Genomic DNA, 27,412 nt, shown 5'->3' with positions numbered 1-27,412 from the left:
CCCGCCATTGGCCCGCCGCTCCTGGCGCGCCCCGCCTCTCCCCGCCCCGCGCTGTCATTGGACCGTCTCTCCCGTAGCTCCCCGCCCCCCGCCGCCATTGGTCGGCATGCAAATATTGCGCGCGGTGGGGCGGCGGGGCCGGGCGGGGGTGCGGCCGCAGCGCCGCCTCGCGGACGGGCGGGGGAACGGCGCCGGGCAGGGCGCGGGCCCCGGTACTGCCGCGGTGGGGGGGGCGGTTAACGGGGGACAACGGGGGGTTTAACGGGGGTTAACGGAGGCTAACGGGGCTCTAACGGGGGTTAACTGCAGGTTCACGGGGATTAACGGGGGAGTTAACGGGGATCAACAGGGATTCACGCGGGGTTAATGGGGTCCGGCAGCCGTCGAGCCCCGGTTCCAGGGGCTCCCCGAAGCACTCCCGGTGCCCCACCTCCCGCGACGCCCGGGGCGGAGTTCCCGTGCCTCCGCCCCCGTGACGTCACTTCCAGCGGGCGGTGCCGGGCCCGGTGCCGCCGGTGCGGGCCGGGGGTGGAGGAGGCGGAGCGAGGTCCCGGTCCCGGTTCTGGTCACCGTCCCGGTTCCGATCCCAGTCCCAGCGCGCCATGGTGGTGCTGCGGGGCGGCGCGGGCCCCGAGGAGCCGTTCCCGTGAGTGCGGGCCCGGGGCCGGGCGGGCCGAGGGGCGGTCGGTGCGGGCAGGAGCCCCCCGGGCTGTCGGTGCGGGCGGGGAGCGGCGGCGCCTCCCGGGACAGCCCGTCCCCAGCTCCCCGGCCCCGGGGGCGGTGTCAGAGCGGAGCCCGGGACCGGCATAATGAGCCTTATAATTAGTGTTTATCCCCTCGAGGTCACGGTGCTCCGGTCACCGGGGCTGCCGGGGGTGGGCTGGAGCCCCCCGCTCCTACCGGCGCGTACCGGGGGCTCGGGGCGCTGCGGGACGGAGCTGTCCCTGCCAGCCCCGGCTGTCCCGCGGCGAGTTTGCCGCGTTCTGCTGCCGAAGGGGAAATGACAGGAATATCATTTACCCGAAATCCCCCGGCGGAGAACAGATTCCTCTTGCAGGCGCGCTCCCTGCCTGGGAATGGGACGTGGAGGAGAAGCCACGGATCTGTTCGTGCTCTGCTGCCCCGGGGGTTTGCTGTGGTCCCCCAGGAATGGCCTTTCCTGGGGTCCCATCTCAGCCTGGCACGGGACCCTGACTCAGACTCGTCCGACACCGGTCACTCCCTCTGGCCCGAGGTCACTGTGCCCTGTGAACCTCCAGGCTGGCACTGGGTGGAGGTGGCAGTGCCAGGGCAGACGTGGCAGTGCCGGTCACCAGGGCAGCCACAAACAGCTCTGGAGGCTTCAGGAGGAGAGTCGAGTGTGGCTCAGCCTGTTCCTCACCCAGCCACAGGGCTCGGGGGGTCCCGGGGGTGCTCCCACCCTGCTGACTCTGGGTTTTGACATCTCTTCTGGGGCCGTGCTGGCTCCAGGGAGTGCCGGGCTCGCAGCTGTGTACTCAAACCCCCGAGCTGAGGCCAGGGTAAGGTGACTCCCTCTGTTTATTCAGGTTTTTGTAACCGTCTTTGTATCACAACTTGATCCACCAGCCCTGGTTGCTCGCTCTGGCAGGTTGGGTTACTGCTCCCCACCCGTCCTCTGGGCATTGCCTTGATACCTGAGTCTCTTATTCTTTCCAAGCCCACCTTTGCCACGGTTTTCTCTCCAGCTTGGAAGGGGGTGGTTGTTTTTTTACCCCCCACCAGCAGCCAAGACTGTATCGCTCCCCCCATGCAGGCCAAGGGGAAAAAAAAAAAAATCAAGGTTTTGGTGATGGTGAGCAGCTGGCTGTTAGCCCGGGCTGCAATCAGACAGCACAACCTGCTCTGCCCTGTGCCCAGGTCAGCTCTGTCAGGACCTGATTGCAGGACTGGGGCTCCCGGAATGCTGGAAAGGAGGGGACACGGTGGGGACATGACCCTGTGGATGGAGCTGCGGTCACTCTGGGCAGCCGTGCTGCAGCTCCTCGTCCTGGGGGTTGTTTCAGGGGTGTTGATTTTCTCCCCCACCTTCTGCTGTGCTAAAGGAAACCCACACAACCCCGAGGGGAAGCTTCTTTGCAAGTGAAGGCAGGGAAACTTCCTGTCTCTGGTGTTTAGTAAACTTTGAAACCCAAGCAGTTGCGTTCAGCACCCAGCCAGCTTCTCGCTCGTGGTGTGGCTTCATTTTCCCCTAAAATGCCTCAGTTTTATGGTCATTCCTAAGCTGTGCCTGTGACTAAGCAACGCCCTGGCCATGTTGTGACCAGAGCACCCTTGGGTGCCCCCAGGAGCTGCAGTGCCAGGCTGGGCTGGTGTTCCTGCTGCCCTCCACAAGCAGCGGCAGGGTTGGTGCCAGCCCGCTCAGGATTAGGGTGCAGGGGCCCAGCAGGAACGGATCCATTGTTTTGCTTCCTGTGTGGCATGATTAATTGCCCAGGTTAATTACCCAGGTTAATTACCTGGCCCTTCCAGTGCTGACACACAGCTGCTTAGAGCAGAGCCGGCCCTTGGAGGTGACGGTGACCCGAGGGGCACAAGTCCTGTGGGAGGATGCGGTGCCACTTGCAGAAACAGCGGTGCTGATGCTCTGATGCCCCATCTCCCCCCATCCTCCCGCTGCTGTGGCTGCCCCAGGCCCCTCAGCTGGGCTCACCCCTCCTGCTGTGTCCCCCAGGAGGATCGAGGACTGCCTGCCCCTGCTGGAGGACTCCCCATCCAAGCGGTTCTCGCCGTCCAAGAGGAAGCAGTACTACATCAACAAAGCCATCCGCAACTCCGACCTCATCCCGAGGGCCAAGGGCCGCAAGAGCCTCCAGAGGCTGGAGAACAGTAAGGACCAGGCAGGGTCTCTTCCCCAGGGCAACCTCCCCTGAGCTGTGTGGCAAGCAGCGATGTTCTGGGGGCAAGGGGCCTCTCTGGAGGTGCTTCCCCCCCTCTCAGGATTTGCTTTTCGCCCCAGCTCGCTACCTGATGACACTTCTGGAGCAGGATGACTGCGGGAGCGACGAGGGAGAGCTCAGCCACTCGGCCACCCCCAGCATCTTCACCGAGGCCTGCAACAATGAGACCTATGTGGAGGTGGGCACAGCCACCCCACTGGCTTGGGGACACTGGCGTGCCATGTCATGCTTGTAGTTCACTCCTCCGTCCCTCTGCCTCCCTGGCCTGAGCTGCTGCACCGCAGCTTCTGCCTGGTCTGGTGTCAGGCTGGGATCTGTGGGATCTGATGCCATGGGTGCCAAGGGGGTGATGGGGTCCTGGGGCCCACGGGGTGGGGGAATTTCCAGGCAGATCCTGTGGTGGAGAGTTGTGGCTGCAGAGCAGCGGGTGCCTGGTGAGCTGCAGCACTTCCTCTGGCACAAGCCCCTTGCCCAACCCCTGTTGCCTCACGCTGGCCCTGTAACCAGGTGTTTTGAAACGTGCCCTCTCCTGGTGTGGCACTCAGGGCCATCCCTGGGGACAAGAGGGTGAGCAGGGGGCTGGTGGGGCGTGGGGAGGGGCCCTGGGTGGCCGTGCACCGCCAGCTGCTCCCCACAGAGCTCTGCAGTGGGGTTTGGTGGCTTCTGTTGTCAGATCTGGAACGACTTCATGAACCGCTCGGGAGAAGAGCAGGAGCGGGTCCTGCTCTACCTGGAGGAGGAGGCCAGGAAGAAGCACAGGAGGAAGCTGCCTGTCAAGAATGAAGACAAGTGGAAAGGTGCTGGGAGGGGACGCAGGGTGGGGACAGCCTCTCCCTTCCCTTCCTTGTGTACATTCTGGGAGGGCTGCACCCACTCCCTGTCAGTGGTGGGGCCAGGGGATGCTTGAGCCCACCCCTGGGTGTGGCACTGGGGGGTTATGGACCCCCACCGTGGACCAGGGAGGGTTTGTGGGAACCAGAAGTGGCTGGGATGATGGGCACAGCATCCCCTAATGTCACACCCCCAAACCCCTGCACCCCTGAACCTCCTGTGCTGCTGGGGAGGGCGTTGCTGTTTTAGGGGTGATGGTGAAGGGGAGGAGCACCGGGTCCTCCTGAAAGGTGACACTGTGCGTTCTGGAGTTGTGAGCTGTGTCCAAATCCCTTCTCCCTTCTGCAGAGCTCCCAGCCTACACCCCCCAGGAGTGCTTCCAGCGCATCAGCCGCCGCCTGCGCGCCACCCTGAAGCGGGGCCGGATCCCCATGGTGAGCTGGGAGCCTGCTGGGAGCAGGGCTGGGGCTGGCAGGGGTCCCTCCACGGCCACGTCCCCAGAGCTGTGGCCTGACCTCGTGCAGGGCAGTGCCAAATTTCAGGGGAGCTCCTGGCAACGTGCTCAGGTGCTCGTGTGACCCCGCAGCGGTGGCTGGCTGCAGACAGACACCCAGCTCCCAGCAGATGGGGTTTCCTGGCTCAGCTGAGATTTTTCTGGCAGTTACAGGGCTTTTTTTTAGTGGTTGTTTCCCAGTCTCTGTGCAGTGACAGCAGGTGACAGGTGAAACTGGGTGTGTTTGTGCATGGGGACAACAGTGGAGCCTTTGGGGTCTTCACAGTGGCCCACACAAGGCTGTTTGGGGCAACTTTATTGTATTTTGAAAGGGGTAAAAGTGCACCAACTGCTGAGCAGGAAGGAGGGAGGTGAGTGCAGCCCTGCACTGCCTGCCCAGACACTTGCTCTACCAGCCCTGGGGGTGCTGGCTCCCTGCTCCCTCTGCTCTGTGGGGCTCTGTTTGTTTTTTCCTGGTGCTAATTAGAGCCTCTCAATGCAGCCTGGGCTCCTCCTGCCCCCTGCCTTGTTTGTCTTCAAGTGAGACGCGTGTGCTGCTCGTCTCTGGGGTCACAGAGCTCTGCAGAGCAGCAGAGCACTGAGCTTTGGCTGGTGGGAGGCACGAGGCTCCCCTGGCTGCTGTGAACACGAGGGATGGTGCCAGCCCTTGGCACACACAGTGTGGAGTTGGCAGGAGCTGGATCCTTCCCTGCCTCAGGGGCTGGAGATGGGACATGTCTCCTCTCCCTGCTGGCTCCCATCCGATTAACTTGCCCAGGAGCTGCTGGCAGTAATTCCTGGGGAGTCAGTTGTGCCAGGGCTGTGCCCACCACTGTCCCTGCCTCGCTGAGCCCCTGCCTCTCCTGACAGGGGACGCTGGAGGGGCTGGAGGAGGAGCTGCTGGCCTTCTTCTCCGTCACCCCCCACTCTGTCTACACTGCACTGATGGATAACAGGTATTTCCCCATCTCAGGGCTCTGGGTTCCCTGTACCCCAGGCTGCAAAGGAGCTTTGGGAGCACAGGACACTCCTTGGCGTCCCCTCAGCCGGGCCTGGGTCTCCACCTGGGGACCCCCACCTGGCCTGGTCCCCGTGGAGCCCCTGGGGGAGGGTGGCACGTGGGGATCCCTGAGCACTTTGTGCTCCCCATCTGCTCTGTGTGTCCCCGGGAGGGTGGAGGGCAGGGCAGGCTGTGGGACACACTGGTCAGGCTCTAACCCCGTCCCCTCTCCCCAGCTTTGAGCGGCTCCTGCTCCACGCGCTCTGCCAGTACATGGATCTCGCCTCTGCCAGTAAGAGCCATGTGTCCGCTTGGTTTTAGTTTTGATTTTGATTTTGTTTTTGTTTTTCCCCTTCCCTCCATCACTATCTGTCCTCTCCAGCTCAGCCTTTTCCTCCTCCCGGCCCCACCTCGCCCTGGGGCTCAGAGATAACCCCGCGGTCCCACCCTCCTTCTGCTTCCCCACCAATGCCCGCAGCTCCCTGGGCAGCCCCGGCCGTGGTCACCAGCTCTGGCTGCAGCTGCACGCCCAGGGCTCAGCTCTGAGGGGAAATTTGGGTGGTCCAAAGCAAGAATCTGCTCGCAGGGTTCCCTCTCCAGCAGCTGCTTCCTCCTCCCAAGGATCAGCCGTGCTCTCCTACTGCCCTGGGCGTCCCCAAAGGTTTTGTTGCCAAGGCAGGGATGGAATCAGGCTCCATCCCTCCAGAGGAGGCTCTGCTGCCGAGCTTTCATTAGCAGGCTTGTGGCAATCAGCCTGAGCGCTAATGACGGGGAGCGAGCCCGTGGTGCCAGCTGGGGACAGAGGGGACAGAAAACAGCGGAGCCTGCGCTCACCACGAGCCCCAGGGAGGAGGGGAGGGCTGGGAGCACCATGTTGGAGACCCCCGAGGCTGGAACAGCGTTGTGCTGACCTCTCCATCCCACCCACAGGTTCGGACATCGAAGGGAAGCGTCAGATGAAAGTGAGCAACAAACACCGCGTGTTCCTGCCCCCGGAGCTGCTGCTCTCAGACTACCTGGGGCAGATGAGCTGATGCCCCCACGGCTGCCCTGCCCCTCCTGTGTCCGCTGCGGCCTCTCCCGGACCTTCCTCGGCCTTTCCCCTGCTCCAGCAGCCGCTCCAGGCCGGGGGTTTGTGGCCGTGCCGTCGGGCGTGCGGGGAGCAGGGCGGGCAGCCTGCCTGGCACGGCTGCGGGTGCCCAGCAGGTGCCTCTCGCCCGCCCCGCTCCCCGCACGGGCCCTCCTGGAACTATTTGTGTGTCTATTTATAACCCAGGTGTTTTTAAAAATAATCAGGCGGGGCCAGCCTCCCTGCGGCGCTGACGCTCGTGGGGTGATTTCGGTCCAGATTTTTCTGCGGTGAAACAGCTCCCGGCGGCTGCTGAGCAATCGCTGAGCCGGCGGAAGAGCCCGGGGGCTGCCGCGTTCCCGCAGCCCCGTGCCCACCGGGCGTGCAGGGGGCTCGGGCAGGGCGAGGTGTGCGGGGAGCTCCGGGTACTTTTTACCCCACGCCCTGTGCCCTGCCCGCACCACGGGGCTGTTTTTAAGTGTAATATAGCTTGTGTTTTTTTATCACGTGTGTGTATATTTACGTGTGTGTGTGTGTGTGTGTGTGCTGGAGGGGTGCAGCCCCCTTTGGGGCTCGCTCTGCTTTTCCACAGCTGCCGTGGCGGCAGACGAGGCATTTTGGGGGTCCCTCTGTGCGCCCCCCCCGTGTCGCTGGCATGTGCCAAGGGTTGCTCGCAGGGCGTGCCCTGGTTGCTCTGTCCCACGATGACACCGACTGCCCTTAACCGTGGGCACCCCCAGACCCAGGGGAGCCCCTCGCGCCTCCTTCGCCGGTGTCGCTCGGGCACATTCAGGAACAATAAAAACGGTGCTCCCCTGCTCCGGCTCTGTCTCTGTGTGGGGATGGGGAGGAGGTTGAGTGGGGGTCTCGGGGCAGCCGGTTGGGCGCGGGGTGGAAAATGTGGGTGTGGGGAGGTGCGAAAAATATGGAACGCTTCACGAATTTGCGTGTCATCCTTGCGCAGGGGCCATGCTAATCTTCTCTGTATCGTTCCAATTTTAGTATATGTGCTGCCGAAGCGAGCACGAACTCGGTACAACCCGCAGCGCTATTTAAAGCCTTAGGAATGCAATATATTCACAACAGGGTGACCCCAGAGTGGTTCGGTACTGAACGCAGAATGAGTTTCTTCAAGTGTTTCTCAGTCTTTTTCTCCCTAGTTTTCCTCGGATTTTCCCTAAAATGTCCAAAATCTGGCGATTATACTTCCCATTCTTCCCGGTGCGTTCTGGGTAGTTTGTTATGCTAATTAACCACTGCGTGGCTCTCTCTGGGGGTGTCCGCGGCAGTGCCTGAGCGCGCGGCGCAGGCGCGGCACGGGCAGCCCGCGGAGGGGCCGGGGTCCTGGGAGCGGCGGGAGGCGGCGGCGCCGGTGAGTGCGGCCGGGCCGGGACCCGGAACCGCCGGTGCCAGCCGGGCCCCTCTGTGACCTTCCCGCCAGCCCCGGCCCCCTCTGTGACCTTCCCGCCAGCCCCGAGAACCTCCGACGCCTCCCCGAGTCCCTCCCCAGGACGCTCCCGCCCGCCGTAGGGTCGGTACCCGCGGGCCGCTCCCTCCGCCTCCCCCCGGGACCGCCGCGGTCTCTCCCGGTGCGGGGCTGTTCCCAGCCGTGTCCTGTGCGCCCCGCTATGGCCCCTGGGGCTGGGGTCCGTGCGGGCCGTTCCCGGTGTGACCGGCCTTGTGTTGCCCCCGCGCAGGACCGAGGCTGTCCGGTCTCCGGTGTCCCGTCCGGGCCGGGCCGGCGGGATGGACCTGGCCTACGTGTGCGAGTGGGAGAAGAAGCCCAAGAGCAACCACTGTCCCTCCATCCCGCTGGTGTGCGCCTGGTCCTGCCGCAACCTCATCGCCTTCACCACCGACCTCCGCAATGAGGAGGAGAAAGGTACCGCGAGCCCCCGGGAATCCCTCCCGGTGCCCCGGGAAAGGCCAGGATCCCCTGGGCCGGAGCTCTGCCCTGCCCCTGGCAGCTCCCGGCTGCTGCTGCTCCTTTTCCTTCCGTGCCTCAGCCTCTGGAGTGTCCCACACGCGTTTGTTCCCTGGGAGTGCCTTTGTTTCCCTAAAGCAGGAGCAGGCTCACCTCGGTGTCTGGCCCCTCACTGCGTTCCCAGCACTACCCCAAATCATTTCCATCAAATATTTGATGTTCTCCCTGCTGCGTCTCCGAGGCTCTGAGGCTCAGAAGCAGTGACAAGGGACAGGAGTCGCTCCTCTGTTCACACAGATCTCACCCACATGGTTCACATCATCGACACCGAGCACCCCTGGGACGTCTACTCCGTGAACTCGGGCCACACTGAGGTCATCTCGTGCTTGGAGTGGGATCAGTCAGGTGGGCTGGTCTCCCTGTCATTGTCACCGTGTCCCACCCCTGCTGTGCGTGTCCCAGAGTGTCCCAGGCTGTGACTCCCTGGGGGGTTTTGTCTGTTCCCCCCCTGTTCTCATGCAGTGTCGTTGTCACAGGCTCCAGGCTGCTCTCGGCAGATGCTGATGGCCACATCAAGTGCTGGAGCATGACAGATCACCTGGCCAACAGCTGGGAGAACACGGTGGGCAGCGTGGTGGAGGGGGACCCCGTGGTGGCCCTGTCCTGGCTGCACAACGGTGTCAAGCTGGCTCTGCACGTGGAGAAGGTTTGTCTCAGCTTCCTGAGGGGTCTGGGCTGGAGCTCTGGCTCAGGTGTTGGCAGAGAGCTCAGGATCCTGCCTGTGTTCTCTTGTGGCCTTGGGGAGTTTTTCCAGTCAAAGAGAAGTCAGATTCCTGGTTCCTGCTGAATTATCAGGAGGGTTGGAGCCTTTTGGTGTTTCAGATGTGTCTCCCTCAGTCTGGATCCTGAGTTTTAGGCAGGAACATGGCGACAGAGCAGTTCTTTCCTCAGCAGTGGTGATTCAGAGGAAATGCATTCGGGGTGCCAAGGTTTGATCCGAGGATTTGGTCACAGAGATGAGCTCCTGGTTTGGAAACCTCTGTGATCCTGCAGGCTCTGAAAGCCCAAAGCTGCCAAGCACAACTTCCCTGCTGGTGTTTTTTTACCTCCTGTGATGTCCCACATAAATCCTGCCCCTCTCTCACCAGAAGAGCTCCACGGGCGCAAATTTTGGCTGCCAACACTTAACTTCTGCTCACCTTTCTTACAGTCTGGAGCCTCCAACTTCGGTGAGAAGTTTTCCCGGGTGAAATTCTCTCCGTCGCTGACTCTGTTTGGTGGGAAGCCCATGGAGGGCTGGATTGCTGTGACCATCAGCGGGCTGGTCACCGTGTCCCTCCTCAAGCCCAACGGGCAGGTGCTGACGGCCACCGAGAGCCTGTGCCGCCTGCGCTGCCGCGTGGCCTTGGCCGACGTCGCCTTCACGGGCGGGGGCAACATCGTGGTGGCCACGTCCGACGGCAGCAGCACGTCCCCCGTGCAGTTCTACAAGGTGTGTGTCAGCGTGGTGAACGAGAAGTGCAAGATTGACACCGAGATCCTGCCCTCGCTCTTCATGCGCTGCACCACCGACCCCGCGCGCAAGGACAAGTACCCGGCCATCACCCACCTGAAGTTCCTGGCTCGGGACATGTCAGAGCAGGTGGGCAGCTGCTCTTTGCTCCACCTGGCCTTCCTCAGAGGGCTGGAGGTGGCCAGCATGTCCTGCAGTACTCTTGGCATTCCTAGCTGCCCTTCTGGTGCAGCTGGAATTAGGGACTTCACCTCGCACTGGTTTGATCCTCTGCTTTTTGCTGGTGGAGCATGACCTGAGTGGGAGCAGGATCCTGGAAATGGAGGGTGGGAATGACCAGGGCAGTGTCCTCCCTGTTGTGATGCTTGTGGTGGGGGGTTCTGTTCCACAGGTGCTGCTTTGTGCTTCCAACCAAAACAACAGCATCGTGGAGTGCTGGTCCCTGAGGAAGGAGGGCCTGCCTGTCAACAACATCTTCCAGCAAATCTCTCCTGTGGGTAAGTGTCTGCTCTGGGCACTCTCAAGAACAGTAGCTTGGTCTGAGGGAAAAAGCAGCTCAGTTTCCACATCTATTATCCCATATATGGGATTACTCATGTTTATTTTCAGGTGTCCTCAGTCCATTCTGTCTGCTTGCATCATAGGCAGCAACTTGCTGTTTCCAGGAAGGGGTTGTTGCTTTCGCTTCATAAAAGATTTTAAAAGAATTTTTTGTGTTTTGCTGCAGAGCCGCCCTTCCTGCCACCAGTGGAGCAAAAGCTCCCAAAGGACCAGCACTGAGCAGCAGAGCTGGGTTAATCCCCTGCTCTGGCTGCCTGGGCTTCACCTGATCTCAGATAAAACAGAATTAATCAGGGCAGTTTGTGTGGTGAAATATAAAGGATTATTGTATATAAGGATCTTAATCACCCGCAGCAGAGCTTCCCATCAAGAGAGATTTAGCAAAACATGTTGTTTGTGTAACTCAGGAAAAAAATTGGGAGCTATGAGGGAAACATACTGGAAATATATGGGAAATATACCAGTGCCTGGGCAGAAATGAGGGGCAGATTTTTTGATCTCTGTGGGACAAAATTCCCACTCATTTTCTCCTTTTCCCCAGTGGGAGACAAGCAGCCCATGATCCTGAAGTGGCGGATCCTGTCTGCCACCAACGACCTGGACCGGGTGTCGGCCGTGGCGCTGCCAAAGCTGCCAATCTCCCTGACCAACACCGACCTGAAGGTGGCAAACGACACCAAGTTCTTCCCTGGACTGGGTAAGGAGTTGTCTTCACCCTAAACGTGTGACTTTTGCTTGGAATTTCACCACCTGAGCTGCAGCTGAAGTAAAGCACGTGGAAAGCTGAGGGAAAACTTTCACCCTTGTGGGAAGAGGCTGTGAAATGCTGTGAGCCCCCAGCCCTTTGGCTTCTCCATGGGCTTCAGTGGTGGCCACTGCTTTGGGCGAGGGCTCTGCCACGCTGGGAGGAGCTGTTTGCTCAGCCTCACTTGTCTCCTGTCCCCAGGCCTGGCCTTGGCTTTCCACGATGGCAGTGTCCACATCGTGCACCGGCTGTCCCTGCAGATGATGGCCGTGTTCTACGGCTCCTCCTCGCAGCGCCCCGTGGACGAGCCAGCCCTCAAACGCCCACGCACCACGGGGCCCCTGGTGCACTTCAAGGCCATGCAGCTCTCCTGGACATCACTGGCCCTGGCTGGTGTGGACAGTCACGGGAAGGTTGGTGCTCTCTTCTGGATGTAGGGATGTGCCGCCTGTGGACGGAGTGACAAAGTTATCCTTTGTCTCCTAGAAAAGGAAAAAAGCCCAGAAGTTTCTCTCCTCATAGGACCTTGGGGACTTCACCTCAAACTTAAGGATAGCCAATTGGACAGAAGCCAAAAGGTCCAGCCTAAGCAATTTACTAGAAAAAGAAGAGAACAAAGAAACTAATGGCTTTTGTGAGGTGTTTTACCAGACTCTTGCCCTGGCTCTGTTTTTCTCTGTAAAGAGCTCTGTTTTTTTGCCTTTTATTAAAACTTTTCTGTTTCCAGCACTGCCACAGAAGCCATCCTGCTGATTTTGTGCCTGAGCTATCCCAGCTGTGGTATAAATCTCCAAGAGCTTATAAGACCTGGCTCGAGGTGACCCTGTATCATATGGTGGGCTTGTTTCTCAGCCAGGCTCTCTCAGGGGTGATGGGTTGCTCAGGAAACACTGGGAATTCCAGCTGTGAGCTCCATATTGGAAAGGGATGTATCCCATCAGTGCAGAAACTGTCTCTAGGTCAGGATTGAGCTTCATGGGGCCCCATGTTGTGTTGTAACTTTGTGGGACGATTTCAAGCCCACTCCTGAAGTTTCCCTTTGGTTCCTCCCTTCCAGCTGAGCATGCTCCGCATCTCCCCCTCCATGGGCCACGTGCTGGACATGAACATGTCCCTGAGGCACTTGCTGTTCCTGTTGGAGTACTGCATGGTGACTGGCTACGACTGGTGGGACATCCTGCTCCACGTCCAGCCCAGCATGGTGCAGAACCTGGTGGAGAAGCTGCACGAGGAGTACATGCGTCAGAACGCGGCCCTGCAGCAGGTGGGTGGGTGGGTGGGAGCTCTGGGCTCACTCCCAGGGTGGGCATGGAGGGGCTCAGGGACTTGGAGTGAGGAACAGCCAGTGCCAGTCCTCAGGACATGGGTGGCTCTGCCTGGCTGTGCTCTGTGAGTGCCCTGCTCGGGCAGTGATGGAGCTGGGAAGGGCTTCCATGTCAGCAGCATTCACTTTCCCTGATATTAGCAGGGTCTTAGCTGCTGGAAACTTGGGGTGAGATGGTGAAATCTATTTTTGGCAGATTCTGGGAGCAGCAGCACGTGCCCAGCACAGCGCTCACGTGCATGGCATTCACTGCTCTTGTCACTCCTGCAGCAGAAAGGGAGAGCAGAGAATAAAGAATAAAGCAGCAGCAGCAGCTCTAATGAGCTTATGCTAATTCCTGCCTTTTTTTGTGCCTTTTGCTGCGTTTCCCTGTGGCTCAGGTGCTCTCCACACGCATTGTTGCCATGAAGGCATCCCTGTGCAAGCTCTCCTCCAGCACCATTGCCCGTGTGTGTGACTACCACGCCAAGCTCTTCCTCATCGCCATCAGCTGCACCCTGAAGTCGCTGCTGCGCCCACACTTCCTCAACACCCCTGACAAGAGCCCCGGGGACCGGCTCACCGAGATCTGCTCCAAGATCACGGATGTAGGTACTGACTGCTCACAGCACCCTGCACTGCCTTCCCAGAGTCTGGGATTGTTGGACTGCTCCCCGTGGTGTTAGTCTCTCAGTAACTCCTGCGTTTGAGGAGGAGGACAAGGGTGACCTCCACAGGGAGGGTTTGAGGTTTGGATCCATCCTCCTGAGCCAGGCAATGTCTTGCTTCTCTTCCAGACATTGACAAGGTGATGATTAACCTGAAGACAGAAGAGTTTGTCCTGGAGATGACGACGTTGCAGTCCCTGCAGCAGCTCATCCAGTGGGTGGGGGATTTTGTGCTCTACCTGCTGGCCAGCCTTCCCAACCAGGTGAGATCTGGAGTGCTGGGAACGTGCTGAGAGGACACAAACACCTATGGGCAGTGCTGGGGCTTGAGCTTCGTTGGGCCCCATGTTGTGTTGTGGCTTTGTGGGACGATTTCAAGCCCAGTCCTGAAGCCAGTTTCCCTTTGCTGGGGCACACAGGGCCACATGTCAGCACAGGCACTGGGGAGGAGTAAGGAACAGCAGAATTAGAGAATGGTCCTTCCCATGCCCATCTGGGTCTGGTGACCATCACAGTACCTGGGGGATTTGGGGACCCTCCTCTTGCAGCTCTGCAGAGGTGTCACCTTCAGGTGACCCTCCACCATCCCCACCAGCAGATTCCATAGGCTGTGTGCTGCGGGAAGCAGGAGCTGTCTGGATGCAGTGTGGTGGCTGGGGATGGTGTGAGCCCCACCCAGGCTGGTGTGAGCCCACCCAGGCCGGTGCCACCCCCAGCCACGCCGCTGTCCCCCGCAGGGCTCCCCGGTGCGGCCTGGGCACAGCTTCCTGCGCGACGGCGCGTCCCTGGGCATGTTCCGGGAGCTGATGGTGGTCATCCGCATCTGGGGGCTGCTGAAGCCCAGCTGCCTCCCCGTGTACACAGCAACCTCGGACACCCAGGACAGCATGTCCCTGCTCTTCCGCCTCCTGACCAAGCTCTGGCTGTGCTGTGAGTGTGGCCGGTTCCCTGAACAGTAATTCCTGCAGCAGTGGGGTGGGACGTGACTCCGAGGGGGTCTGGCACGTTGAGAAAGGGCAAGTGCAGCTGCCAAGGTTATTGTTTTCCAGGCTGAGTTGGCAGAGGAGGAGGAGCTGCACGCAGCTCTCTGGCGCTCTGAGGGAGAAGTGTAAAGGTCACAGGGGTTTTTTTCCTTCATTTCCCACGCAGGTCGTGAGGAAAATCACATCACAGAGCCCGATGATGCCCTGATCGATGAGTGCTGCCTCCTGCCCAGCCAGCTGCTCATTCCCAACATTGACTGGCTGCCCATCAACGATGGCATCATCAGCAAGCTGCAGAACAAGCAGCTGGTCCGGCTGCAGTTTGGGAAGGCTCCCGGGCTCGTTGGCCACACTGTCTCTTCCCAGTTCGATGCCTTTGTCAGGTACATGTTGTTTGTGTAATTCAGGGAAAAAATAGGGAACTATGAGGGAAACGTACTGGAAATATGTGGGAAATATACCAGTGCCTGATCTGTGATCTGTTTGAGTCAGTGCATGGTGAGAAGGAGTCTTGGCAGCTCGGAGGTTTGGCTTGTCTCCTTGCTGCTGTGACCCAAGAGCAGTTTGTCCTCTCTGCTCAAATCCCTTTCTCAGCTTGTGAAGGGCTGGGAATTTTAAGTACTGAAAAATGATAGCAAATGGTCAGGGAAAAACCCCATTAATTAATGTGATTAATTGTGACATTGTGACAATGAATCTCGTGGCACTGGGTGGGCAAGTGGGCAGAACCTCTGCCATGTTGGCCCGTGAGATGCAGCTCCCTGTCCTGGGAGCAGCTCGTGGAAAGTGACACTCTAGGGAAGTCCTGTTCTCCCTCCCCAGGGCCCCTGGACAGCCCAAAATTGACCACCTGAGGCGGCTGCACCTGGGTGCATACCCAACAGAGGAATGCAAGTCCTGTACCAGGTAAGTGACACTTGCAGTGGAGCTTGGGCAGGACTTGGACTGTCCTTGTCCTTCAGGAGCTCTCTGAGACTGGTTGGGGCTGTGGTTAAGGTGTCCCCAGCCTGGGGTGCCCATGTCGTTGTCAGGAGAGTGGCATTGCTGTAGCCTGGCCCTTGGGTTAAAAATCAAACACATCAGATAAAACTCTTGAAGCAATCTGGGCTGGAGGAGAGCATACAGCAACTCCTTTGTGTGATGCCCAGTTCTGTGGGTCTGGACATTAAAGCACCTGTGTGGTCATGGCAGGGCTGGAGGGAGGAGTCACCCCACTGCCCCTCCTCTCATTTTGGGGTCATCTTTCCACCAGGCTTGCATTTCATGCTGCCCTACTCATCCACCCTCATGGGAGAGCCTGGATTTCAGGATAATGGCTCAGGGAACAAGCATCCATCTAAGTCATGTGATTGAATTAGCTTTAATTACTGATTTTAATAGAAAGCCTCTGTAGCAATCATTTTTGTGAGATGACTGTCAGTTGTTTCACGTATAAACAGCAGCTGGGGCTGTTCCTTGCCAGGCTCCAGCTCCAGCAGAGCCCTCAGTGGGATTGCTGCTGGCTGGTTTCAGCTGGTTTTGGTGCTCACAAGTGTCACCTGCAGATGACAGGAGCTGTTTCCCCCATGGATCCCTGTGTGATCCATGCAGCTCCCCAGCAGTGCTGGCTCTGCACTGGGCTGGCTGCACCCTCCATGTCCCCCCAGGTGTGGCTGTGTCACCATGCTGAAGTCACCCAACAAGGTGACAGCAGTGAAGCAGTGGGAGCAGCGCTGGATCAAGAACTGCCTGTGTGGGGGGCTGTGGAGGAAGATGCCCCTCAGCTACTCCTGAGCCCTTCCTGGGGTGCAGTGAGGGCCAAGAGCTGCACAGGGCTCCCTTCATGGAGGTTTTGGGACAAGGGAATGGCAGCTTCTCTCCCTCATGCTGCAAAAGCTGCTGCTGCTCGACCTTGGTTGAGCTGTGCTGCAAAACAGAGCTGAGGGAGCTCTGCCTCTTAGCAGGGAAGAGCTGGAGAGGAATGCCAGAGGTTTCCCCCTCATTTGGGGCCCAGGAGGGAGAGCCTGGCTGTGTTTTGTGTCTGTGCCAGCAGAGCAGTGATGTCCTGGCAGCTGCCCTGGCCTGGGCAGTGGTGATGGGGCAGCTGGTGAGAACAAAGTCCCAGCTGAGGGGGGCACAGCTGGTACCTCACATCCATCCTGTGCCTCCAGCTGCTTGGGAAGTGCCACGTGGGCTGGGCACTCCTGATCCCTCAGCAAACTTGTCCCTGAGACAGGAGTTGGCTCCTGTGTGCCCATCAGTGTTGGATGGGAGCAGGAATGAGTGTTGCTGCCTGGAGTGAACCCTGTCCTTGCCTCTTGCTGTTGTAAATAAAAATTCTCCTGATTTTGTACAGAAGCATGTGGTTTGTTTCTGTGGTGTGACGTGGCTGCCCAGTGTGGGGCTGGGGCAGTGGAGCCACGGGAGGGCTGCCAGAGCATCTGTCAGGAAAGGAACCACCATCATTGGAAAAAAGGGAAATGGATGTTTTCAAGGTTCACCTTATGGACACTCGAGGAAAAAAACATCAGATCCTTGGGGTTGTGCAAGCCTCCAGCTTCAGCAAGGCTGGACACTTGAGCATACCAGAGGAGGAACATCCTGGTGCAGCCAAAAATCCTTTCAGATTTTTGCCCTGCCTTGCCCTCGGCTGCTGCTGCCCTGAGCAGGAAATCACAACCTCCTGGAGCCAGCGTGGCTGTGCCTGGGGAGCCCCAGCCCTGGGGCTGATCTGGGCCTGCTCCTCTCCCACGGTTCCTTCAGCTCTTAGGGGGATAAACCTGGAGCCTTCTGCTGCTGCATCCCAGCCAGCAATTCCAGGTCCCCACAGACCGTTTAAGAGGGGGAGTGAGCCAGTCTTAGTACATTCCTTTCCCTCTGGAGCCATGATTTCATTATTCTTGAGAACTGGAGCTGGTGACAAGAGTTCATCCCTCGACTCCAGCAAATGTTTCACTGCACAGAGCTGTAAGAGCTGTACAGACCTCTCCCCCTCTCTGCTCTGCTGGTAATTAGGGACAATCAAATGGCTAATTAGGAAACTGCACCTTATTAAGACTCTTTTCCCCTGTAAGTAAAATTCAAACCAGGCCCTCTGTGAGCTCCTCATAGAACAGGTTTGGGGTTATTTAATGTTTGATTGGGAACAGGGAACAGCAGCAGAGCAGGGGGATGGAGACACATTCGTGTCCCCCTCAGCCCCCTGCTGACCACGGAGCTCCTGGAATGGGACTGGAAGGGTCTGGCAGTCCCCTGGGGCCCTGCTGCTCCCAGCTCTTGTGCCTTGGCCCTGCTCCCTCCAAAGACAGGGCTGTGGGAGAGCAGGGCTCTGGGGGTGACCAGGGTGTGGTGGGAAGATGGCTCTGCCCTGCCCTGCCCCTCAGCTCCTGCGACAAGAGGGTCCCAGTGAGAATCCTGCAGGGTTCCAGCACGGATCCCACCGTGGGAGCCAGAGCTGGCACTGCCATATCAGCAACAGGCAGGTTCTGCTTTCCCAAATGTTCACACAGTGACCCTGTGGGAGGCCCCAGATCTCCATGGTGTTGTGGCCACACTGCAGGATGTGTCCCCTGCTCCCACCCGAGGCCACGCTGTCCCCAAGGACACAACCTCAGCATGTCCCACCCCATGTCCAGCTCCCCCCTGGGCAGGGGCTCCTGCACAGACCCCCCAGCTCCCTCCTCCCCACTCCTCCAGCCCAGCAGCTCTGCAGGAATCATCATCACTTTATTGCAGCGGTCGCGGGCAGCGTTCTGGGCACCTTCAGCAAAGCCTGTTGAGGGCTGTGACCCCCAATTCTCCCCCACCTGGGCCCTCTGCTTTGTGAGTGGGGGGCCAGGGACCCCCTTCCTTCGTTCCTCACCAGTCCCCTGGCCCAGCCCTCCTCCTGGCTTGTGGGGACACCTTGGCAGCGGGGTGGGCAGCGGTGGGAGCCCGTGGCACGCGGTGGGGCGGCACTGTGGGCGCTCTGGCCGTGCTGGCAGCAGCAAGCCGTGGCAAGGAGCAGGTCCCTGGGGTGCCCTCAGCGAGTGTCCCCCTCCCCATCGGCGGCAGAGGCCATGACGCTGTCGATCCACGCCGCGTAGGGGGCGATGCGGGTGTAGATGGCCGGTTTCTTGTAGTTGCCACAGACGCGGGAGCCGGCCGTGACCACCCCCTCGGCCACCCCGCCACAGACCAGGGGTCCACCGGAGTCTCCCTGCAGGACCAGACCTCATCAGCATGGCCAAGGGTTTGCTAGGACACCCCAGCACAAGGGACACCCACCCCGGGGAGACGCTGTCCCCTCCTGCTCCGCAGCCCCCCGCCTCTCCCAGGCTGTGGGCGTTGTGCCCATTGCCCCCTCGCAGCCCCCCGTGGATCCGCGGCGGGTGTGTGGTACCTTGCAGGTGTCCTTCCTGCGGGAGTCGGTGCACATCATGTTCTGGGTGACGGTGCCGTCGTGGCGGGTGCGGTGGTTGCAGACGTCGCGGCTGATCACCGGCCGCTCCACCTGCTGCAGCCTGTCGGGCCGGGTGCCGCTGTGGTCCGTGGTGCCCCACCCTGCCACCTCGCACACCGTGTCGGCAGCCACGTCCCTGTCCTCCCGCTGGAAGGGCAGCACCCGCACGTCCGTGTTCAGCTCCGCTTTCTCCTCCAGCTGCCGCAAAGCCACAGGGGACCCGGGTCACAGGGGCAGCGGTGCCCGGCTGAGCCCAGCCCTGACACCGAGACCGCCCTGGCCTCAGCCACACTCAGGGCTTTGCCTTCTGATTGGAGCCCCAGGTACCACAGCCCCCCAGCCAGACACCAGAGCTGGAGCTGTGAGGAGCACAGAGGCATTTGGACACAGCTCACAGCTTTGCTGGGGGAAGCAGGGATGGTCCCATGGGACAGGGAGGGATGGCCCAGCCTGACCGTGAGGATTTCCTCCGGCAGTCAGTGACCCTGCAGCATGTCAAGGGACGGTGGGATTTGCAGGAATGGGGCTGTGCCTGGTGGGGAGGAGGGTCCCACCAGCCACCAGCCCACCTGGAGGAGGAGCAGGTCATCCTTGTTGTTGTGGATGTTGCTGCCAGGGTGGGGGAACTGGGCGCGCACTTGGTACAGGCGTTTGTGGGGCTCCGGCTGCGACAGCGAGTGGGCACCCAGCAGCACCTGGAAGAGTTTGCCATCCCTGGAAGAGAGTCAGAGTGTGGGACAAACAGCTGGGGCTGTCACTGCACCCAGCCAGGGAAATGGGGTGCTGAGGGGGGTTGGAGAGCCCAGCAGGGAGCTCCGGGAGGCCCTACAGCCGCTGCCCAGTCCTCCCTGCAGGTGGGAGCTGAGTGCCACGCTCTGGCACTGGGGTCGAGGCTCTGGAGTGGGATTTGGCCCGAGTCCAGCAGCCCCCCCAGCCGTGCCCTGACCCCCAGCCCCACTCACGTCTCCTCGGTGCAGTGGGCAGCGCTCAGCACCCACTGCTCGGCGATGAGGAAGCCCCCGCAGACGTGCTGCCCGTCCAGCTGCAGCGAGGCCATGTACGGCTTCAGGTGGGGCCTGGCTTCGGAGCCCCTCAGGATCCGGCCCCGGGGCTGCCCTGCAGGAGAGAGGCCGGGATGAGGGGCTCAGGGAAGTGTCACTCCCGTGGTCCCTTCCCGGATCCCTGGATCCTTCCCTGTGGGCTGCACCAGCACCTGGCCGCAGGTGGAGGCAGAACTGGGGAGCTGGGCAGGCACCCCGGTGCTGTGTCAGCGCCCTGGGGTGCGGGGGGAGCACTCACCTTTCACCGGGGCCCAGAGGAGCAGCAGCAGAGCCAGGACAAGGACGGGAGCAGGGCTCGGCCCCATGGCTGCAGAGCCTCTGCCCGGCTGGGGGTGTGCGGGGGTTTTGGGGTGCTCGGGGGCTGCAGGACGCTGCTCACCCCGGGCCGGGGCTGGGACTCGCTTTTATGTCCAGTTTGGGGCGGAGGGGGGACAGGAAAGGGGGGGGCGGAGGGAAAGGGGGGGTTTCCGCAGCGTGGGCTGAATGTTTTGAAATATTCAGCTTATAAAAGGGGTCAAGAGTTCCCGGCACAAACAGCGCGGGAGGAGGAAACAGCCCGGCCCAGCTGCCGGCCCTGGCACCAGCCGCCGGGGATTTCTGCGCCGGGATTTTTAATGCCGAAGAAGTTCAGGCTTTTGGCAAAAGAAAACTCCGGCAAATTCTATCCCCGCCCTCCCAGGAGCAGGGGCCCCCTCCCGGCATGGGGGCCGGTCCCTGGTGGGCGCTGGGTGCCAGCTCGGTGGGTACCCAGGACACAAACCCGTCCCGTCACCCCTGCCCCGAGGGGGTCCCCGCAGGGCTGGGGGGTGATGGCAGCCAGCGGGGCGGTGTCCGGGATGCCGGTGGCCGTGGCAGCCCCGGTCCCCTCTGCCTTTCTCCCCAGTGCCACTAAGCGGAGCCACCGCCTCGGCTCCCGCCCGGTCCCGGCGCTCGGAGCCGCCCGGAGCCCCCTCCCGGGCTCGTCCCCGGAGCCTCTCACGGCGCCTCGAGATCTCCCCCCCTTTCCAGGATGGCCAGCGTGGCTACCCACAGCTGGGACCGAGCGGGGCTCCAGGGGACACCCCGCGAGGGGCTGGCGCCCACCCTCTCCTTCTTTCCCTGCTCCACGAGTTTTTCCAGCCCCGAGCTGCCGCATTCCCTTTGTCCGGCTGCGCAGACCCCCCCATCGCCCCGACCTCTGACCCCCCCGACCCCCAGGCCAGTGGTCAGCGGGTGGCCGGGGACATCGGCGAGGACGGGGCCGGGCGCTGGGGGTCCCCGGAGGCTCGGGTGTCCCTCTGCAGTGGTGGCTTCGCCTCCCCGCTGTCCCCACGTGCTGGTGGCACACGCTGGGCAGGGTCGGGGCAGAGTGGTGGCGTCCTGGGAAGGGGCTGAGCCCGGCTCAAAGCAGGGATTTTCCGCAGGGAGAGCAGCTTAATCGCAGCTTGCAGGGATTCGGGATTTCGGTGTTAAATGCGCCGGGAGATTTCTGCCCACTTAGGGCCAAAAATGGAACAAGGGCACACACGGTGTGGTGCCAGGGATGCTCAGACCCGGGACAGGACCGTGGGAGGGTGGTTGGGGGGAACAAGTGAGCGTGGGGTGCAGGGAATGGGGTGCAGGGTGGGATGTGGGGTTGGGCACAGCCGGGATCCTCTGCAGGGTCAGGACAGGGGCAGGTGGGGCTGGGGGGGCTGCTGCCTCTGCCACGAGGTGTTGGGAGCCTCCAGAAAGCAAAGGGAGCTGCACCCAGCTCCCCAGGCCCAAATCTGGGAGACACAAGGCTCCTGCTTGAGGAGTCCTTGGCACAAGGCTCCTGCTGAGGGTGCTGCACCGTCCTGGGGTACTGGTGACTGAGGGTCCGGGACTGCCCCGAGTCACCCCCTCTGAAGCCCTCGGGTGCCACGGGCAGGGCAGGCACTTCCCGGCCGACAGAGCTCTGGGGGGGTGAATTTGGGGGCCCCCCCCCCCCCCCCCCCCCAGCACAGGGGGACAAGGGTTGATCGGGGGGCTCGGTGGTGGAGGCAGCCCGGGCTGGGGGCGGCCCCGGGACCCCCCCGGTGCCCGGGCACGGTCGGGGGTGCGGAGCGGTGCGGAGAGAGCTCGGTCCCGCCGCTGTCCCCGGCCCCGCCCGGCTCTTTGTCTCGCCTCGTTCTCCCCCACGACCTCCCGACCCCCTCCCCCCGCCCAGTTGCCCCTCGTCGCTCCATCCCCGTTATCCTCCCCCCTCATTTCGCAGCTCGGTGCAATCCCGTGGGGCTGGGCCGGCAGGGTTCGGGGATCCCCATCCCCGGCCCGGCTCTGCGGGCGGCACACCCCCCTCTACACGCCCTCCGCAGCAGCCTCGCCGCCTGTCGCGGCGGTGACCGCCTGTCGCGACAGACGAGCCTCCGCCCCACCTGTTGTCACAGCCCCTGGCTCGGCTGGGCACCCCCCGGGGCACTGGGGGCCACCCCCCGGGCGCTGGCACCCCCAGTTCCAGCTGTGTCTCTCTGGTGAGCAGGGGCAGTGCTGTGACCTGGGGGTGACCGCGAGTGACACGGGGCGCCCCTGCAGGCCCAGGTGGTGGCTCGGGGGTGCTTGTCCCCCTCTGGGATCAGGGACTTGGAGGGGTGACCAGGGGTGACCGTGGCTGCCCATCCCTTGCCATGTGGTGACCCTCGTGCCCCCACAGGACGGAGGCACAGCCCGGTGGGACCCCTGCACCTGCCCAGGACCATGATCCCCCCCAAGGAGAAAGCCCGCGCCCCCAAGGACAGCATGACACTCCTGCCCTGCTTCTACTTCGTGGAGGTGGGTGTGGGGTGGGTGGGCACGGCGTGGGGGCTGCGCAGGGGGCTCTGTCCCGGGCCCTGGCACAGCGGGTTGGGTTCTGTGCCCCGTTGTGTGCGGTGCCATCGCTCCGGGGGTGGTTGGTCCCCACTCTGTCCCCCACAGCTGCCCATCGTGGCCTCCTCCGTTGTGACGCTCTATTTCCTGGAGCTGACGGACCTCTTCAAGCCGGCCAAGGTTGGCTTCCAGTGCCATGACCGGGCGCTCTCCATGCCCTACGTGGAGACCAACGAGGAGCTCATCCCTCTGCTGATGCTGCTCAGCCTGGCCTTTGCTGCGCCCGCTGCCTCGGTGCGTCCGGGCTAGTCCCGCTGTGGGGTTGGGACGGAGCTGGGATTGGGGTCCCGGTGCCTGGCGGTGCCCAGCATCCATCGGGTGGCTCTGCCAACAACCCAGCCACCCCCAGTCCTGCCTGAGCCAGCGGTTCCTTCCAGATCATGGTCGGGGAGGGCATGGTGTACTGCCTGCAGTCCCGGCTGAAGGGCCGCGCCGGTGCCGAGGGCAGCATCAACGCTGGTGGCTGCAACTTCAATTCCTTCCTGCGCCGCACCGTCAGGTTTGTGGGTACGTTGTGCCACAGCCTGGACAGGATCTGGGGGGTGGAGGGGACGTGGGGTCACCCTGGCTGTGACAGCAGGAGCACGGCCCCACCCAGACCCTGGACACTGCACCGTACCCATCCCAGTGCGTGTCCCAGGGCTGGGTGAGTCCTGGCTGCCCCACGTGGGATGGGGGTGACCCATTGCCCTACTCCTGCCATCCCCAGGTGTCCACGTGTTTGGGCTCTGTGCCACAGCCCTGGTGACAGATGTCATCCAGCTGGCCACAGGCTACCACGCCCCCTTTTTCCTGACGGTCTGCAAGCCCAACTACACCCTGCTGGGCACGCCCTGCGACGCCAACCCCTACATCACCCAGGACATCTGCTCAGGCACCGACAAGCATGCCATCCTCTCTGCCAGGTACGTGCCAGGGGAGCCCTGTGCCACACTGCCAGCCCTCCTGCCCCGTCCCAACCACGTCCCTTCTCCCTGCAGGAAGACCTTCCCATCCCAGCACGCCACGCTCTCGGCTTTTGCTGCTGTCTATGTGTCGGTGAGTTCCCAGCGCTGCCTGGCACATGCTGGCTTGGCACAAGTCCCATGCCATCGGCAGCTGTGTCCCTCTTCTGTTGGCACAGACAAGCTCTGCCCAATATTCCTGTGCTCGTCCTGGGTGTGTGCACAGGCACCTGCAGTCCCACACACACCCAAGGGCTCTGTGCATGGCCAGGGCCGTGACTGACAGCCTGTTCCTGCCCCAGATGTATTTCAACTCCATCATCTCGGACAGCACCAAGCTCCTCAAGCCCATCCTGGTCTTCGCCTTCGCCATCGCTGCTGGAATCTGCGGCCTGACCCAGATCACCCAGTACCGCAGCCACCCTGCCGACGTCTACGTGGGCTTCCTGATCGGCTCTGGCATTGCCGCGTACCTGGTGGGTGCTGGTCCTGCCCGTGGCCCAGGGAGGGGGCTGGGGGATGCTGGTGGGGCCATTTGACTCCACACTCTCCAGAGCAGCTGTGGCTACCCCATCCCTGGAAGTGCTTCAGGCCAGGCTGGACAGGGCTTGGAGCAACCTGATCTAGTGGAATTTCTCCTAGATGACCTTTAAAAGTCCTTTCCAACACAAACCATTCTAGGATTCTGTGGTTCCCCTTCCCACAGGCTTTCCATGCTGTTGGCAACTTCCGTGCCCCAACGGAGCGTGTCCCGACACAGGCACCAGCCAAGGACGCGCTGCGGGCGCTGACACAGCGGGGCCACGACTCTGTCTACCACCAGAACAAGTCGGTGAGCACCGACGAGCTGAACCCACAGGCGCGGCTGGAGGAGGCGGCACGGCCGGTGCCGCGTGAGAAGAACTCGCTGGGCAGCCTGAAGCGGGCCAGCGTGGACGTGGACCTGCTGGCCCCGCGCAGCCCCATGGGCAAGGAGAACATGGTGACCTTCAGCAACACCCTGCCCCGCGTCAACACCCCCTCCATGGACGACCCCGCGCGGCGCCACATGACCATCCACGTCCCCGTGGACGCCTCCCGCTCGAAGCAGCTCATCACGGAGTGGAAGCAGAAGTCGCTGGAGGGTCGCAGCATGACGCTGGCGGAGGAGGCGGCGCAGGGCCGGGCCGTGGGGGAGCCCGGCGAGGAGGTGCCCCCATCCCTGTACCCCACGGTGCAGGCGCGCTCGGCCGAGCGGGCGGCCATGGGGCCCCGTGTGCTCATCCAGCCGCGGCCGGGCGCCTCGCAGCTGGTGCACATCCCCGAGGAGAGCCAGGCAGGCGCGGGGGCCGCGGCCGGCAGCGGGGCGGCCGTGCGGGCCAAGTGGGTGATGGTGGCGGAGAAGGGGGGAGCGCAGAGGGTGGCCAACCCCCCGCGCCTGATGCAGGTCATCGCCATGTCCAAGCAGCAGAGCCTTGTCTCTGTCACCCCCAAGCACTCGGAGACGTCCTCGTCCTCCACCAGCTCTGACTCCTCGCAGTACCGCTCGCCCTCGGAGCGGGACAGCTCCAGCATCATCACCATCGACGCCCACGCCCCTCACCACCCCGTTGTCCACCTCTCTGCTGGCAATGGGCCCTGGGAGTGGAAGTCGGGGCCGAAGGGGCCAGAGGGGCCAGACACCTACGAGCTGGGTGAGGTGGGGAAGGATTTCCACGGCTTCCGCCCAGCCAAGAGCGCCGGTGTCTCCCCTGGCTCCTCTGTCAGCGACATGGAGCAGGACGAGCCACGCTACGGCAGCCTGGCCGCCATCCCGGGGGCAGCGGGGGGTGCTGGGGAGCGGGTGGAGGCCCCCCCTGAGGGGCTGCTGGCCACAGCCAGCCGCGACTCCACGCTGCGGAGGAAGCCGGCCGAGCGGGACGGGCCGGCGGACAGCGAGGTGGACCTGTACTACAAGAAGATGCAGGCAGGCCGCAGGTTTAAGGACTGAGCCCCGGTGCCTTGCCGGGGCCCCACGGCCCTGCCCTGATTTGGGGGGGCTCTGTGATGCTGGGGTGCCTCTGCAGGGGATGGCAGGATGGGGCTGGCTTTGCTCTGGACCAGCACGGCCACGCTGGTCCTGAGCCAGCTGAGACACCTCTGGGACCCCTGGCACGGGACCCTGCTCCTGCTCGGGCAGCTGGTGGGGCTCTGCCCCCCCAGGCTGTGGGGCTGGGCAGCTCCAAGCACTTTTGACTTTCTTTTTCTCTCTAACACTGGTGCTGACATTTCCGAAGGGTTATTTTATTCTGGCTCTGGAAGTGGATGTCTGTAGGGGGGCGGGGAGGGACAAATGGTGCTGAAGGGCTTCAGGGGGGACTAGATGAAGGGGTTTAACAGGGGAAGAGGCTGCTGTGGGGCAGCAGGCCCTAGCTCATGTAGGGGTTTGTGGGTGCTGGGGGTCCTGTGATGCCCCCATCCTGCACCACCAGTCTGTGTCAGGGAGCCTGAGGGTGGACAGGCTGGGAGGGGGGGTCTGCCCAGTGCTGTGGCTCTGGGCGTGAGAGGCTGTAAATACTGCAGGGACTGGAGAAGAGGGGGGTATTGGGGTGGGGGTGCAGTGGGGGCTGAGCTCTGCCCCAGGAGGAGCAGCTGAGGTTTGGGGGGAGCAGGGAGGGGATCTCCAGGCTGAGAATGTCGGGCAACAGCTGGAGCTGCTGTGGTTTGAAAAGCAAATAAACATGTGGATGTTCCCTGGCTGGGTTATTTTGGCAGGTGGGGGCAGCTGAATCTCACGACTTGGGGGGGGTAGGACCGGGGCTCTGCAGGAGCTCCCAGCCCCGGGGGAGCAGTGGCTGGGGCAGCCACGTCCCCCCCCCACAGGACACTGTGCCGATGGCACCAAACTGCCACTGCCAATTGGATTAACAGTGGATATCCCAAAGCCTTTGCCTTGCAAACATATGGATTATCCACATAACCCTGACTCGGTGCTGGAAAAGCCACCCGGGATTAGCAGGAGGATTGTGGCAGCATCTCATGGCGCGGGGGGTGTGGGGGGCCCTCGGGGGGGTGGGAGACGAGGGGTCCAACTCCAACCAGCACGAGGGCCCTGCGGCTGCTCCATCCAGCCGTGGTGCTGGTGACCCGGAGAGGTGACCCGCAGCCGCTGGCCAAGGTCACCGGGATGGACGCCACGCTCCGGCGGTCCTTGGTGGGGGTCGGGGCATGCGGGGGCTCCCAGCCCACCAGCCCCACGTCGCCCCCGCGCTCACGGCTCATTGCGGTGCCGATGGCGTCACACGCCGCTTCCCGCCGCCTCTGACCCAGCGGTTTCCATGGCAACTGACAGCCCCGCATCGCTCTCGCAGTCTCGGGCAAACCCCCAGCCCCGCACCCGCCTCTCGCAGCCTCGACCCGCCTTGGGCAGCCCCCCAGCAATCGCTGCTGCATCGCTTGGGGACCCGCGGGGTCGGGAGAGAGCGGGACCGTCCTCATCATCCTCATCCTCATCCTCATCCTCATCCTCCCCCCCGCCCCCCCACAGGGCTGCAGCAGGAGGGGCTGTCATCCTCCACCTCATCAGCTCCAGCCTGGGCTCTGTCTCGCACCACACGTGTCCGGTGTCCCTTTTCCGCTGGGGACACCCTCTGCAGGAGTCCCCGCGTGTCCCCCGGGTGAGCCCCAGGGGCCGGGCCCGCCTTTGTGACACACAAAGGGCTCAGCCCCACTCCCGGCCCCGCCCCGCGGCTCGCTTTCCCATTTGGGATTCCCAAATCGCTCCCCAAAGCTCGTTCCTGCTTTGGGGTTCCGGCTGGCAGCTAATTCCCTTTCTGCACCCATGGTGGGAAAGGCCAGGCTTTAGGGGGCTCACTCCTCGGGCAGCCCCTTCCCCAAGGTCGGGCTTTAGGGGGCTCACTCCTTGGGCAGCCCCTTCCCCAAGGTCGGGCTTTAGGGGGCTCACTCCTCGGGCAGCCCCTTCCCCCGGCTCGGGGCAGGGGCTGGAGGAGCCCTTTGGTGCGGAGCCCTTTGTCCCGCTGCAGCAGCCCCGATCTCCCCGCGTTTTCCCGTTAAAGGCAGCGTTCAGGGCAGTTTTGTCAGAGGCAGCCCCGACACGGGCTCTGCTCTATCTGGGGCTTGGCTGGGGTGTTCT

General features: G+C 62.3%; 4 protein-coding genes, 1 long non-coding RNA gene and 1 other non-coding gene across 8 annotated transcripts; 3 read left to right on the top strand and 3 right to left on the bottom strand.

Moving 5' to 3' along the window:
- The first annotated feature begins 479 nt into the window (after window positions 1-479).
- On the top strand, window positions 480-7,129 carry R3HDM4 (R3H domain containing 4). Its single transcript, XM_041482939.1, has 8 exons — window positions 480-646; window positions 2,693-2,847; window positions 2,978-3,096; window positions 3,592-3,715; window positions 4,098-4,183; window positions 5,113-5,198; window positions 5,479-5,534; window positions 6,173-7,129. The coding sequence occupies exons 1-8, from the start codon at window positions 603-605 to the stop codon at window positions 6,274-6,276; spliced, it is 774 nt and encodes a 257-aa protein (XP_041338873.1). The 5' UTR covers window positions 480-602; the 3' UTR covers window positions 6,277-7,129.
- LOC121361892 lies at window positions 6,957-7,898 on the bottom strand. Its single transcript, XR_005956415.1, has 2 exons — window positions 7,772-7,898; window positions 6,957-7,741 (listed from the first exon to the last, which is right to left on the bottom strand). It is a non-coding gene; the product is annotated as an uncharacterized LOC121361892 (long non-coding RNA).
- LOC121361897 lies at window positions 7,231-7,337 on the bottom strand. Its single transcript, XR_005956416.1, has one exon. It is a non-coding gene; the product is annotated as a U6 spliceosomal RNA (small nuclear RNA).
- On the top strand, window positions 7,707-16,345 carry MED16 (mediator complex subunit 16). 3 transcript variants are annotated; one of them, XM_041482911.1, is made up of 15 exons: window positions 7,707-7,842; window positions 8,009-8,193; window positions 8,533-8,640; window positions 8,772-8,941; window positions 9,446-9,877; window positions 10,140-10,245; window positions 10,851-11,006; window positions 11,256-11,467; window positions 12,112-12,318; window positions 12,759-12,969; window positions 13,155-13,288; window positions 13,763-13,955; window positions 14,175-14,391; window positions 14,831-14,914; window positions 15,655-16,345. In XM_041482911.1, exons 2-15 carry the CDS (start codon window positions 8,058-8,060, stop codon window positions 15,779-15,781), a joined length of 2,493 nt encoding a protein of 830 aa, XP_041338845.1. In that variant the 5' UTR covers window positions 7,707-7,842; window positions 8,009-8,057; the 3' UTR covers window positions 15,782-16,345. The 3 variants fall into 3 exon arrangements, with proteins under 3 accessions (XP_041338845.1, XP_041338852.1, XP_041338858.1); XM_041482918.1 differs by having other exon boundaries at window positions 7,733-7,900; XM_041482924.1 differs by lacking the exon at window positions 7,707-7,842 and having other exon boundaries at window positions 8,052-8,193; window positions 8,477-8,640.
- Window positions 16,346-17,694: 1,349 nt separating this feature from the next.
- Window positions 17,695-19,888, bottom strand: CFD (complement factor D). Its single transcript, XM_041482930.1, has 5 exons — window positions 19,728-19,888; window positions 19,391-19,544; window positions 18,998-19,142; window positions 18,369-18,626; window positions 17,695-18,185 (listed from the first exon to the last, which is right to left on the bottom strand). The coding sequence occupies exons 1-5, from the start codon at window positions 19,792-19,794 to the stop codon at window positions 18,009-18,011; spliced, it is 801 nt and encodes a 266-aa protein (XP_041338864.1). The 5' UTR covers window positions 19,795-19,888; the 3' UTR covers window positions 17,695-18,008.
- A 2,260-nt stretch (window positions 19,889-22,148) lies between these two features.
- Window positions 22,149-25,825, top strand: PLPPR3 (phospholipid phosphatase related 3). The gene is made up of 7 exons (XM_041482898.1): window positions 22,149-22,261; window positions 22,406-22,591; window positions 22,735-22,864; window positions 23,067-23,262; window positions 23,338-23,395; window positions 23,604-23,777; window positions 24,008-25,825. Exons 1-7 carry the CDS (start codon window positions 22,187-22,189, stop codon window positions 25,268-25,270), a joined length of 2,082 nt encoding a protein of 693 aa, XP_041338832.1. The 5' UTR covers window positions 22,149-22,186; the 3' UTR covers window positions 25,271-25,825.
- The last annotated feature ends 1,587 nt before the right edge of the window (window positions 25,826-27,412 follow it).

This window comes from Pyrgilauda ruficollis, unplaced genomic scaffold (assembly GCF_017590135.1).
Source record: "Pyrgilauda ruficollis isolate IOZ18807 unplaced genomic scaffold, ASM1759013v1 scaffold115, whole genome shotgun sequence".
Lineage (NCBI taxonomy): Eukaryota > Metazoa > Chordata > Aves > Passeriformes > Passeridae > Pyrgilauda > Pyrgilauda ruficollis.
This window is presented reverse-complemented; position numbering and strand designations above follow the sequence as displayed.

Bases quoted from the DNA above. Each gene is read 5' to 3' on its own strand.
- R3HDM4 (XM_041482939.1), top strand. From the start codon at position 603: ATGGTGGTGCTGCGGGGCGGCGCGGGCCCCGAGGAGCCGTTCCC. The intron at 2,848-2,977 runs GTAAGGACCAGG...TTTTCGCCCCAG, and splicing joins CCTCCAGAGGCTGGAGAACA to CTCGCTACCTGATGACACTT. The intron at 5,535-6,172 runs GTAAGAGCCATG...TCCCACCCACAG, and splicing joins CATGGATCTCGCCTCTGCCA to GTTCGGACATCGAAGGGAAG.
- MED16 (XM_041482911.1), top strand. From the start codon at position 8,058: ATGGACCTGGCCTACGTGTGCGAGTGGGAGAAGAAGCCCAAGAGCAAC. The intron at 8,641-8,771 runs GTGGGCTGGTCT...TCGTTGTCACAG, and splicing joins CTTGGAGTGGGATCAGTCAG to GCTCCAGGCTGCTCTCGGCA. The intron at 8,942-9,445 runs GTTTGTCTCAGC...CCTTTCTTACAG, and splicing joins TGGCTCTGCACGTGGAGAAG to TCTGGAGCCTCCAACTTCGG.
- CFD (XM_041482930.1), bottom strand. From the start codon at position 19,794: ATGGGGCCGAGCCCTGCTCCCGTCCTTGTCCTGGCTCTGCTGCTGCTC. The intron at 19,545-19,727 runs GTGAGTGCTCCC...TCTCTCCTGCAG, and splicing joins CCTCTGGGCCCCGGTGAAAG to GGCAGCCCCGGGGCCGGATC. The intron at 18,186-18,368 runs GTACCACACACC...CTGGTCCTGCAG, and splicing joins GCAGGAAGGACACCTGCAAG to GGAGACTCCGGTGGACCCCT.
- PLPPR3 (XM_041482898.1), top strand. From the start codon at position 22,187: ATGATCCCCCCCAAGGAGAAAGCCCGCGCCCCCAAGGACAGCATGACA. The intron at 23,263-23,337 runs GTACGTGCCAGG...TTCTCCCTGCAG, and splicing joins CATGCCATCCTCTCTGCCAG to GAAGACCTTCCCATCCCAGC. The intron at 23,396-23,603 runs GTGAGTTCCCAG...TTCCTGCCCCAG, and splicing joins TTGCTGCTGTCTATGTGTCG to ATGTATTTCAACTCCATCAT.